At 41.7% G+C, this 12,815-nt stretch overlaps 1 protein-coding gene and 1 pseudogene across 1 annotated transcript; one reads left to right on the forward strand and one right to left on the reverse strand.

Annotated features, from left to right (window-relative positions):
- Positions 1-2,651: 2,651 nt before the first annotated feature.
- Positions 2,652-4,718, reverse strand: LOC113925618 (annotated as a pseudogene).
- Positions 4,719-7,793: 3,075 nt separating this feature from the next.
- LOC113925634 (GTP-binding nuclear protein Ran-like) lies at positions 7,794-8,453 on the forward strand. Its single transcript, XM_027600134.2, has one exon. It carries the CDS (start codon positions 7,794-7,796, stop codon positions 8,439-8,441), a length of 648 nt encoding a protein of 215 aa, XP_027455935.1. The 3' UTR covers positions 8,442-8,453.
- Positions 8,454-12,815: the final 4,362 nt, after the last annotated feature.

A 12,815-nucleotide genomic window follows, 5' to 3' on the forward strand; every position in this document is an offset into this window, starting at 1 on the left:
TTTCTGAAATCAGGATAGGTCTAGAATCAATGTATTTAGAAAGCAACATGTCATGGTTTAATTGGCAGTATGTTTCTTCTTAGTGATGAATAAATTAATAACCCATCTTACAACTGATGACATCTGAGATCTAATGAAGTAGATACATGTTTAGAGAAATGCTATCACCCTGCAGTGACCTGAATTTTTCAATTAATATGTTACAAACATCACCCTAAGTCAATAGAGTTTTACATTGTCATTTTTAATTGGCAAAGAATATTCCACCATGTAATTGTACCATAATTTGCTTATCCATCCCCTATTTTGCTACATTTATTTTATTTCCATTAAAAATGTAGACATAGTAGAGGTCCCTGGGTGGCTCTGTTGGTTAAGCGTCCGACTCTTGGTTTCAGCTCAGGTTGTGATCTCAGGGTCATGAGATCGAGCCCTGCATGGGACTCTGTACTCAGCAGAGTCTCCTTGGGACTTTCTCTCCCTCTCCCCCTGCGCTCATGTGCACTCTCTCTCAAGTAAATAATTTTTTTTTTTTTAAAGTAACCATAGTAGAAGAGGCTATATGTAGTGGGAAGCTGTGCATGTTTGGAGTTGGTGTGTTTGGATAACAGATGTCTGTTATCATTCTTTTTTTTTTTAAAGATTTTATTTATTTATTTGAGAGAGAGAACATGTGAGAGAGAGCACAAGCAGGGGGGAGTGGCAGGCAGAGGGAGAAGCAAGCTCCCCACTGAGCAGGGAAACTGATGCGGGGCTCGATCCCAGGACTCTGGGATCATGACCCGAGCCAAAGGCAGACGCTTAACGACTGAGCCACCCAGGCGCCCCTGTTATCACTCTTATTGTCCATCTATGCACACTTGGCTTGTCTGAGGACTCAGGAGAAAGACTCTCAACACTGACATTCCTGGCACTTCACTGTTCTGATCCCTGGAAATTAGGAGCAGTCTTGTGACTGTGAGCCCAGACATATTCTTCAAGGTGTCCTCCAAAGGCTTCACCCACGTGTTTGAAATTATCAGAAGAGATCAATAAAATTGTGGGTTTTTTTTTAAGATTTTATTTATTTATTTGACAGAGAGAGACACAGCGAGACAGGGAACACAAGCAGGGGGAGTGGGAGAGGGAGAAGCAGGCTTCCCGCTGAGCAGGGAGCCCGATGTGGGGCTCGATCCCAGGACCCTGGGATCATGACCTGAGCCGAAGGCAGACACTTAACGACTGAGCCACCCAGGCGCCCCAAAATTGTGTTTTTTCTATAAGCTGGGATGTATTGGGGTTTCAAATAGAATCTAATCTTTGAATTTAATAGAAATGTCAATAGGTAGTTTAAAAAATAGTTGATAGAGGGGCGCCTGGGTGGCCCAGTTGTTAAGCGTCTGCCTTCGGCTCAGTTCATGATCCCAGGGTCCTGCGATCGAGCCCCGCTTCGGGCTCCCCTGCTCGGGGGGAAGCCTGCTTCTCCCTCTCCCGCTCCCCTTGCTTGTGTTCCCTCTCTCGTTGTGTCTGTCTCTGTCAAATAAATAATAAATAAAATCTTAAAAAAATAGTTGATAGAAATATATTTTATCTGAATGAATTATGTATGGAAGAAAAAAAGTTGGTAGAATTAGATGGAAATCTTCATAAATGACAAAGTGTTTGAAAATGTAGATATCAACATGAGGTTTTCCTCTTGACTTAATTTAACCCAAGTGAGACATTAAATTCATGCAATCTTACCAAACTGGACATACACATATATTTTTTTAATCAGAAACTTAAAAACGAATAGGACACTTCGGGGCCAGGGAGAGAGTGTTATCCATGTCTGTTCTACTTGGCAGAGTCAGGAGAGGGTGAATTAAAAAGTCACTGAGGACACAAAATTTAGGGAGACGTCACTCTCTGAGCCGTGCAATTCGCTAGGTGTCACGTTTGCCTCACCTAGGCCTGTCCCTGCCATTCAATGTGTAGCTTGTCCATGGACAGTGTTAAAAAGAAAAGGTTTTTTGTTGTTTTTGATTTAAGAGGCAGTCTTTAAGGATTCTGCACTGAAAATTTCAAAATGTGTAAAGGTTTTTGGAATATACTGATTAATATTTAAAGGAACCATAAAGAAGATTCACTGGAAATAGTCTGAACAAATGAGAAAATTCAGTTAATATCACTGAAATGCTCCTAACATAATTCCAGGAAACATGATTCAGTTTATAATAATACCTCTTAGACACAGTCAGATAAGAAAACTGACTGCTTCTTACTCTTTAAAGTGGTGTAATAATTAACAATGTTCAATTACTTTCATTCTTTTCATGAATTCATGACTATAAAAAATTAATAGGGCAATTCATAAAGCGATATATCTATCTTCTCTTTAAATGTTTCTTACGGAAGTGTTTTGTTTTGTTGTTAAAGGTTTTTCATTCCTAAGTCAAACAACAATCTCTCCAAAGGGAACCGATAGCCTATCTGCTCAGACCAAAGAGTGAGTTCAGGATGGCAGCCACTGGTATTTCTAATACACAAAACAGATAAAATTCTCAGAAGGTACATGCAAAAAGCTCTCCTACACAGATGGCCACAGAACACGACCATTTGACAATTTTACCGGTGATGGCAACGGGACTCCAGATGTTCCCAAACTCTACCATCCAACTTGAGCTCTCATTTTAGGCTCCTCGATATTTTGCTTTTCCAGTTTTGCTAATGACACCAGAGTGATTTAAATCCTTGATGTGTTAATTATAGTCAAGGATACATCCTACAACAAATCAGCCTGGAATTTCATACCCAACACAGTGCGATCTATATCCAATCCAATAGTTTTGGGGAGCTCTTTCACCGGTAAACTTGCAATGCTGACCATCTTCAGATTATACTGCTTGACTAAGGAAAGCAAGGTTTGCATTGTTTTGCCAATGCCAATTGTATCTATAACAACCAAGACATTCTTTCCAGTTAAAGTTGCAAAATCATCTCCATAAATTTATTTTATGGCCCCAATTGAATGGTCATTACAATAGCTCTTCGGTCTCATAAAATCTGCAGTCAGGAGATGGATATATTACTATTTCTGTTCAGTGCTTTGTTATAATCCAGCAAGTCAGTAGAGAATTTACAGCCCCCCTGGGGCATGCAGATATCCCAGCTGGGCTGCCATGTGATAGCCTCCTATCTTCACAGAGTTTCAAGTATAAGCCATTTTGTTCTGTCCATGATTAGTCCTTTAGGAATAAGCACCTTTTCAAAATCCTCAGGGTAATGATTAGATATACAAACTAAATCTAGGTCATAACCTGGTTCAGCCTCACCAGCTGTGACGCAGGGCTGTGGGCCACCAAAATGGAACTAGCTGAGGAGGGGGAGCACACAGGATTGTTTTTTAACTAGCCATTTGAAATTCTCATGTTGTTAACACAGGTTGGAGGACCAGGCCACCTCACAGCAGTCCCTTTTAGTAGGAAGAGCACTGGACTTGTACACAGGCTGACCGATTTGCCTTGGTTTGCCCAGGACTGTCCCAATGTTACCATTGACCGTCCCTCAACTCTGGAATCCCCTCGGTCCCAGGCAAACGGGACAACTGGTCATCCTAACTTGGAGTCAGAGTACCAACTCTGTTATTAAAGTTGTATGACTTTGAGCATGCTGCTTCATTTGCTCATGGAATGGGTCTTCATGGGTATAACAGGGGGAGTGGCAGCTCTCTTTCAGGCCTGTTGTGAAGATGCGGGGTGAAAACAGTGCCTCATCTTTGGATTCTGATATCCAAGCACTGCTGGCTCCCAGGGACTCAGTGTGATGGTCTGCCACTCAGTGAGATGGTGTCCTCCGTACCAATACAGCCCTGGCTGACTTGTGTATATAAGGTGTTTGTGACTCAGATATTTGTAACCCAAGGACTCTTTTTCCCTATTTCCTAAAAGAAAATTCTGAGCCGTGGTAGTGTGAGATATTATCCCACCTAAAGCCTGACATCTGATTTTGGTGATAAATGTGTCTTGTGTTTGGTTATGGGACTGTAGTATATCTTTGAGTTTTTAATGTATTCCTTGTCACATCAGGGGATTTATAAGAAACACTTGATGTTTAATGCATTTGTAGAAAACCATTCTGAGTTCTTGAGTTATAACATGGGTATCCCTGATTTTCAAGAAAGTCAGGAGAAGCAAGGCTGAGTTTTAAACTAGAGAAAGGGATCTGGGCTTTTCCATTTTCTGAGTCATTACAGGCATCATCCCGGGAGCTGGTTACTGGATCTACTGCAAATACTGGGGTTGATTTGAAGGGAGGTGGTTAGGTTTTCTGTGTACTTTGTTTTTAAATTTTTTTTTTCTTTGCTGAAGACTAATGGCTATTTTTCAGCAAAGGCCAGTGGATGAAAACCCAGAAAAGAAGAGGATGAGTGTTGGCTGAGTGTGTGACCCAAGTGGATGGAAGTTCTATATAAGAATATTCTGGAGGGATGCCTGGGTGGTTCAGTTGGTTAGGCGTCTGCCTTCCACTCAGGTCATGATCTCAGGGTCCTGGGACTGAGCCCCGTGTTGGGCTCCCTGCTCAGCAGGGAGGCTGCCTCTCCCTCTCTCTCTGATCCTCCTCCCTGCTTGTGCTTTCTCTATCTCTCTCTGTATCAAATAAATAAATAAAATCTTAAAAAAAGAATATTCTGGAAAGTTAAAAATGCCAAACAAAGACAAGCTCTTACCTGTTTCTTCAAATCCAAGAAGCTCATTCATTTCACTTTTTCACATTTCAAAAGTTCAGATTATTTTAAATTTGGTGTCTTTTCTGAAAAGTTGTTATTTATTGATGATCCATTTAATAATTAATGACCATTTATAGTAGAGAAAATATGTTATTCCAATAATTCCAATATCCTACGGCTTCCCACTTTTATCCAAGTCCATAAAAGCTCAGTGGTTGATTAAAGTCCATCATCTCCACATAAAAAGAAAAAGAAAACAGAACAAAACTTAATGTAGCTTGGTAAAAAAATAAATAAATAAAAAATAAAAAACTATACATGTATATATGTAACAGGTAGTGTACAGATTTAGGAGAGAGATGAACATTGAAGCCAGAAGTTGGTACCAGGCTTGGAGCTCACCGGAATAATTTTTCCCTTGGTCCTGCTCTGTCTCCAGGATCTGTGTCTGTGTGACACAGATCAAATCCAGTCACCTATCTGCAGCATAGACTCCCCCACTCAAAGGTGATTCTCCCATATCTGGCAGCTCTCTGAGCCAGACTCTTGCTGACAGCACACTCCCCCCCAAAAAACTTCTCTGGATGACCTAGAAATCTCCTTAATGGCCAATGGAAATGTTCACTTTGAAAACTTAGCCATTAATCTAAGATTTCCTATCCAAATATCCTGATGAATAATGCCGTTAAGAGCAAGTGGTAAAGGAATGACACAGAGTGCCTTCTCAGCGATCATCTTCCTTCCCTTCTCCCTCCCTTTCCAGCCACCTCTCCAGGGATTGTGTCTTTTCATATAGTCCAACACAGGACCTTGAGGAATAACCAAACCAGAGGATAATAACCACAACAGCAAGAACAGCCCAGTGCTGACTCCGCAATAGTCTTATAATCTCCCTTCATCTTCGCCATGATCCTGCACAGTGGCTGCTATTATGACTCCTTCTAAAAAGGAAACAAGGAAGGAACAAAGCTTAGAAAGATTAAATAAAGGGGTGCTTGGCTCAGTTGGATAAGCGTCCGACTCTTGATTTCGGCTCAGGTCGTGATCTCAGCATCATGAGATCGAGCCCTCTGGGGGGCTCCTGCCTCAGTGGAGAGTCTGCTTGAGATTCTCCCTCTCCCTCTTCCTCTGCCCCTCCCCCTAAAATAAATAAATAAATCTTTAAAAAAATACGAAATAAAGTGCCCAAGGACACCAACATGAACTGGGACAGCCTGGATGTGAACCCAGAAAGTCAGACTCCAAAGCCCAATGCTTAATCATACTTGAGGCTCTAAGGAAAGTCTCAATAAATGGGCATGGAAAAGGTCAACCATGTAGCACTTTCTCGTTGCCAGTAGCCTTTATGTGCATTTGGTCCTTGGAAGTGCTATGTGACTAGAATGAGCATTCCTGTTTTGTGGATGAGATACTAGAAGCCCAGAGAGGTAAGAAAGATCTGTCTGAGATCACACAGATCATTAACAAAGTTTAGATCTTAAATGTGAGTCTTCTGATGCTTCATCAAGGGAGATTTCCCAGCCAGAAATTATATGAGCTTTGAATTCTTTACCTGTAAAAGGAGGACAGTACTTACCCACATACTTGCTTGCCTGACAGCTATAATATGTCTCAGAACACAGTGTAGGCACCAGAACTAAATTGTCCTATGAGTCAACCCAAAGTTATTTATTTATTTGTTTGTTTATTTATTAAGTAGGCTCCATGCCCATGCAGGGCTTGAGCTCACAACCCTGAGATCAAGACCTGAGCTGAGATCAGGAGTCAGACTCGTAATGGACTGAGCCACCCAGGGACCCCATGGTCACATTTAATTAACATTTGAAGTTCTCTGAGTTGAAGACTATACGGAGGGAGAAGGTGCAACACTTCTTGACGGGGGCGAAAGAGAGGGAAATGCCCCGAGTCATGCTCTATATAGGACAAGGTGGTTGGTAGGCTCAGATGTCCAGACAGGAAGAGAAGGTTTGGGTGGGGGTGAGGGCGAGAAAAGGGTGGAGATTCTGGAACTAGGTTCGAATCCTAGCTCTGGCATTTAGTGAACAGCCCAGGCACCATGGGCAAGTCAACTCCTGTCTACTCTTCAGAGTGCATGTGTAAAATGGGGTTAGTAATGACAGCTACTTCATAGGGATGTGGAGGGTATGAAATGGCTTAGTGTACTTCCTACGGTTAGTGCTGTGCCTGGTGTGGCTTTAGAAGGCAATAAATAGTCCCTATCATTAGGGAGATTAGGAAAACATTACATGAAATCTTAGGACGTGTTATGGTGGTGTCTATCTATGGTTTTCATGTTATCCAAGGTTTCAAGTCATATGGGGCACATTTTCCAGTGACAAGAAGATTGGATTCATGGCAAAACATTCTACCTCAGTCCCAGAGCAGAAAGTCCCACCTTTCTGAGCCTCACTTTTTTCTTGTATAAAATGGGAATAACATCTTACCTACTTCACAGAGAGGATATGAGATCCAATGAGATAATGCAGGAAATAATGTCGGGAAAAGCATGGGATGAATGTGGATTATTGGTGTGGTGGTGGTGGTGATGATGGTGATGATGACAGTAAGGTTGTTCAATTATCATCTTGAAATTTAAGGCAAAAATAGAATTTTTATAAACCCAACTCTAAAATGCCCTTATAACTCTGAAAAACAAACTGAGGGTTCTAGAGGGGAGGGAGGTGGGAGGATGGGTTAGCCTGGTGATGGGTACTGAAGAGGGCACGTTCTGCGTGGAGCACTGGGTGTTATACGCAAACAATGAATCACGGAACACTACATCAAAAGCTGATGATGTAATGTATGGTGATTAACATAACATAATAAAAAAATAAAATGCCCTTATAAAAATATGTAAAGGAAAGCTATGGCAAATATTCAAGGTAAGTATAATATAAGAATACCCAGCAAACAACCATACGACCCAGCAATTGCAAACTGGGTATTTACCCCAAAGATACAATTGTAGGGATCTGAAGGGGTACGTGCACCCCAGTGTTTATAAAGTAATGTCCACAATAGCCAAACTATGGAAAGAGCCCAGATGTCTATAGACAGATGAATGGATAAAGAAGAAGTGGTATAGGCTTCTGGAAGCACCAGCGCCATGGCTGCCCAGGGAAAGCCCCAAGTCCAGTTCAAACTGGTGCTGGTTGGTGACGGCAGCACCGGGAAGACAACGTTTGTGAAGCGTCACCTGACGGGTGCATTCGAGAAGTATGTAGCCACCTTGGGCGTGGAGGTCCACCCGCTCGTGTTCCGCACAAACAGGGGACCCATCAAGTTCAACGTGTGGGACGTGGCGGGCCAGGAGAAAATCGATGGGCTGCGGGACAGCTACTATATCCGAGCCCAGTGCGCCATTATAATGTTTGATGTCACGTCAAGGGTTACTTACAAGGATGCGCCTAACTGGCATAGAGATCTGGTACGAGTGTGTGAGAACATCCCTACTGTGCTGTGTGGCAGCAAAGTGGACATTAAGGACAGGAAAGTTAAGGCAAAATCTATTGTCTTCCACCGAAAGAAGATTCTTCAGAACTATGACATTTCTGCCAAAAGTAACTACAACTTTGAAAAGCCCTTCCTGTGGCTTGCTAGAAAACTAATTGGAGATCCTAACTTGGAGTTTGTCGCCATGCCCACTCTTGCCCCACCAGAGGTTGTCATGGACCCAGCTTTGGCAGCCCAGTACGAGCATGATCTAGAGGTTGCTCAGACAACTGCTCTCCCGGATAAAGATGATGACCTGTGAGAACGTGCAGCTGGAGCCCAGTGTCAGAAAGTCTAGTTTTATAGGCAACTGTCCTGTGATGTCAGTGGTGCAGCGTGTTTGCCACTTTATTATATGGCTGAGCAGAACATGTGCTTAATCTTTGGGACGCTGAAGGAGATGAATGGGCTTCGGAGTGAATGTGGCAGTTTAAGAAGTACTTTCATTTTTTGGACCCGCATATTTAGCTGTTTTGGAACGCAGTTGTTTCCTTCCTGAGTTTCAGATACGAGACTGCTATAGTCCCATCACAATATCAAGTGGTGAAATCTCGTTTGTCTTTGTCATTCCCATTCCTTTTCGTTTAGAATCAGAATCAAGTATTTCAAATATCTAAAAAAAAAAAAAGAAGTGGTATATATACACAATGGAATATTATGCAGCCATCAAAAGGAATGAAATCTTGCCATTTGCAACAACGTGGATGGAACTGGAGGGTATTACGCTAAGCGAAATAAGTTGATCAGAGAAAGACATGTATCATATGACCTCACTGATAGGAAGAATTCTTTTTTTTTTAAGATTTTATTTATTTATTTGACACACAGAGAGAGATAGCAAGAGCAGGAACACAAGCAGGGGGAGAGTGAGAGAGGGAGAAGCAGGCTCCCCTCTGAGCAGGGAGCCCGATGTGGGACTCAATCCCAGGACCCTGGGATCATGACCTGAGGCGAAGGCAGACGCTTAATAACGGGGCCACCCAGGCGCCCTATATGAAGAATTCTTAATCTCAGAAAACAAACTGAGGGTTGCTGGAGTGGTGGGGGTGGGAGGGATGGGGTGGCTGGGTGATAGACATTGGGGAGGGTATGTGCTACGGTGAGTGCTGTGAATTGTGTAAGACTGTTGAATCACAGACCTGTACCCCTGAAACAAATAATACATTGTATGTTAAAAAAAGAAGAGGAAGAAGAAGATAACAGGAAGGGAAAAATGAAGGGGGGGAATCGGAGGGGGAGACGAACCATGAGAGACTATGGACTCTGAGAAACAAACTGAGGGTTTTAAAGGGGAGGGGGGTGGGGGGATGGGTTAGCCCAGTGATGGGTATTAAGAGGGCACGTACTGCATGGAGCACTGGGTGTTATTTATTTATTTTTTATTTTTTAAAAATTTTATTATGTTATGTTAGTCACCATACAATACATCATTAGTTTTTGATGTGGTGATCCACGATCCATTGTTTTCGTATAACACCCAGTGCTCCATGCAGTACGTGCCCTCCTTAATACTCATCACCGGGCTAACCCATCCCCCCACCCCCTCCCCTCTAAAACCCTGTTTGTTTCTCAGAGTCCATAGTCTCTCATGGTTCATCTCTCCCTCCAATTCCCCGCCCCTCATTTTCCCCTTCCTTCTCCTAATGTCCTCCACGCTATTCCTTATGTTCCACAAATAAGTGAAACCATAGGATAATTGACTTTCTCTGCTTGACTTATTTCACCTTAGCATACTCTCCTCCAGTCCCATCCATGCTGATGTGAAAGTTGGTTATTCATCCTTTCCGATGGCTGAGTAACATTCCATTGTATATATGGACCATATCTTCTTTATCCATTCATCTGTTGAAGGGCATCTCGGCTCTTTCCACAGTTTGGTTATTGTGGACATTGCTGCTATGAACACTGGGGTGCATATGGCCCTTCTTTTCACTACATCTGTGTCTTTGGGGTAAATACCCAGTAGTGCCATTGCTGGGTCATAGGGTAGCTCTATTTTTAAATTTTTGGGGAACCTCCGCAATGTTTTCCAAAGTGGCTGTACCAACTTGCATTCCCACCAACAGTGTAAGAGGGTTCCCCTTTCTCCACAACCTCTCCAACATTTGTTATTTCTTTCCCTGTCCATTTTTGCCATTCTAACTGGCGTAAGGTGGTATCTCAATGTGGTTTTGATTTGAATTTCCCTGATGGCTAATGATGATGAACATTTTTTCATGTGTCTGTTAGCCATTTGTATGTCTTCTTCAGAGAAGTGTCTTTTCATATCTTCTGCCCACTTTTTGACTTGATTATGAGGTTTTTGGGTGTTGCGTTTGAGACATTCTTTATAGATCTTGGATACCAGCCCTTTATCTGTAGTGTCATTTGCAAATATCTTCTCCCATTCTGTGGGTTGCCTCTTTGTTTTGTTGACTGTTTCCTTTGCTGTGCAGAAGCTTTTTATCTTGATGAAGTCCCAAAAGTTCATTTTTGCTTTTGTTTCACTAGCTTTTGGAGATGTATCTTGAAAGAAGTTGCTGTGGCCAATGTCAAAGAGGTGATTGCCTATGTTCTCCTCTAGGATTTTGATGGATTCCTGTCTCACATTGAGGTCTTTCATCCACTTTGAGTTTATCTTTGTGAATGGTGTTAGAGGATGGTCAAGTTTCATTCTTCTGCATGTGGCTGTCCAATTTTCCCAACACCATTTATTGAAGAGACTGTCTTTTTTCCATTGCATGTTTTTTTCCTGCTTTGTCAAAGATTATTTGACCATACAGTTGAGGGTCCATATCTGGGTTCTCTATTCTGTTCCATTGGTCTATATGTCTGTTTTTGTGCCAGTACCATGCTGTCTTGGTGATCACTGCTTTGTAATATAGCTTGAAATTGGGCAACGTGATGCCCCCAGCTTTGTTTTTCTTTTTCAACATTTCCTTGGCGATTCGGGGTCTTTTCTGATTCCATACAAATTTTAGGATTGTTTGTTCCAGCACTTTAAAAAATGTCTTTGGACTTTTGATCGGGATGGCAATTGAAGGTATAGACTGCTCTGGGTAGCATAGACATTTTAACAATGTTTATTCTTCCGATCCATGAGCATGGAATATTTTTCCATCTTTTTGTGTCTTCTTCAGTTTCTTTCATGAGTGTTTTTGCAGTTCCTAGAGCATAGATCATTTACCTCTTTGGTTAGGTTTATTCCGAGGTATCTTATGGTTTTTGGTGCTATTGTAAATGGAATCGTTTCTCTAATTTCTCTTTCTACAGTTGCGTTGTTAGTGTTTAAGAAAGCAACTGATTTCTGTGCATTGATTTTGTATCCGGCCACATTACCGAATTGCTGTATGAGTTCTAGTAATTTAGGGGTGGAGTCTTTTGGATTTTCCACATAAAGTATCATGTCGTCTCTGAAAAGAGAGAGTTTGACTTCTTCTTTGCCAATTTGAATACCTTTTATTTCTTTTGGTTGTTTGATTGCTTTTGCTAGGACTTCTAGTACTATGTTGAACAATAGTGGCGAGAGTGTGCATCCTTGACATATTCCTGATCTTAAGGGAAAGGCTCTCAGCTTTTCCCCATTGAGGATGATATTCCCTGTGGGTTTTTCATAGATGGATTTTATGAACTTGAGGAATGTTCCCTCTATCCCTATACTCTGAAGAGTTTTAATCGGGAAAGGACGTTGTATTTTGTCAAATGCTTTTTCTGCATCAATTGAGAGGACCATATGGTTCTTCTCTCTCCTCTTATTAATGTGTTCTATCACATTGATTGATTTGGGAATGTTGAACCACTCTTGCATCCCGAGGATAAATCCCACTTGGTCGTGGTGGATGATCCTTTTAATGTATTGTTGGATCCTATTAGCCAGGATTTTGTTGAGGATTTTGGAATCCATATTCATCAGGGATATCGGTCTGAAATTCTCCTTTTTGATGGGGTCTTTGCCTGGTTTGGGGATCAAGGTAATGCTGGCCTCATAGAATGAGTTTGGAAGTTTTCCTTCTGTTTCTGTTTTTTGACACAGCTTCAGTAGAATAGGTATTATTTCTTCTTTGAATGTTTGGTAGAATTCCCCAGGGAATCCATCAGGCCCTGGACTCTTGTTTTTTGGGAGGTTTTTGATCACTCCTTCAATCTCGTTACTGGTTATTGGCCTATTCAGGTTGTCAATTTCTTCCTGTTTCAGTCTTGGCAGCTTATAGGTTTCCATTTCATCCAGATTGCCCAGTTTATTGGCATATAGTTGTTGATAATAATTTCTAATAATTGTTTCTATTTCCATGGTGTTAGTCATGATCTCTCCCCTTTCATTCATAATTTTATTAATTTGGGTCCTTTCTCCTTTCTTTTGGATAAGTCTGGCCAGTGGTTTATCGATCTTATTAATTCTTTCAAAGAACCAACTTTTAGTTTCGTTGATCTGATCTACTGTGTTTCCGGTTTCTAATTCATTGATCTCTGCTTTGATTTTAATTATTTCTCTTCTAATGCGTGGCTTAGGCATCGTTTGTTGCTTTTTCTCTAGTTCTTTAAGGTGTAGAGTTAGCTGGTGAATTCGAGATTTTTCTATTTTTTTTGAGTGAGGCTTGGATGGCTATGTATTTCCCCCTTAGGACGGCCTTTGCAGTATCCCATAGGTTTTGGACCG

Source organism: Zalophus californianus, chromosome 2, assembly GCF_009762305.2.
Source record: "Zalophus californianus isolate mZalCal1 chromosome 2, mZalCal1.pri.v2, whole genome shotgun sequence".
NCBI lineage: Eukaryota > Metazoa > Chordata > Mammalia > Carnivora > Otariidae > Zalophus > Zalophus californianus.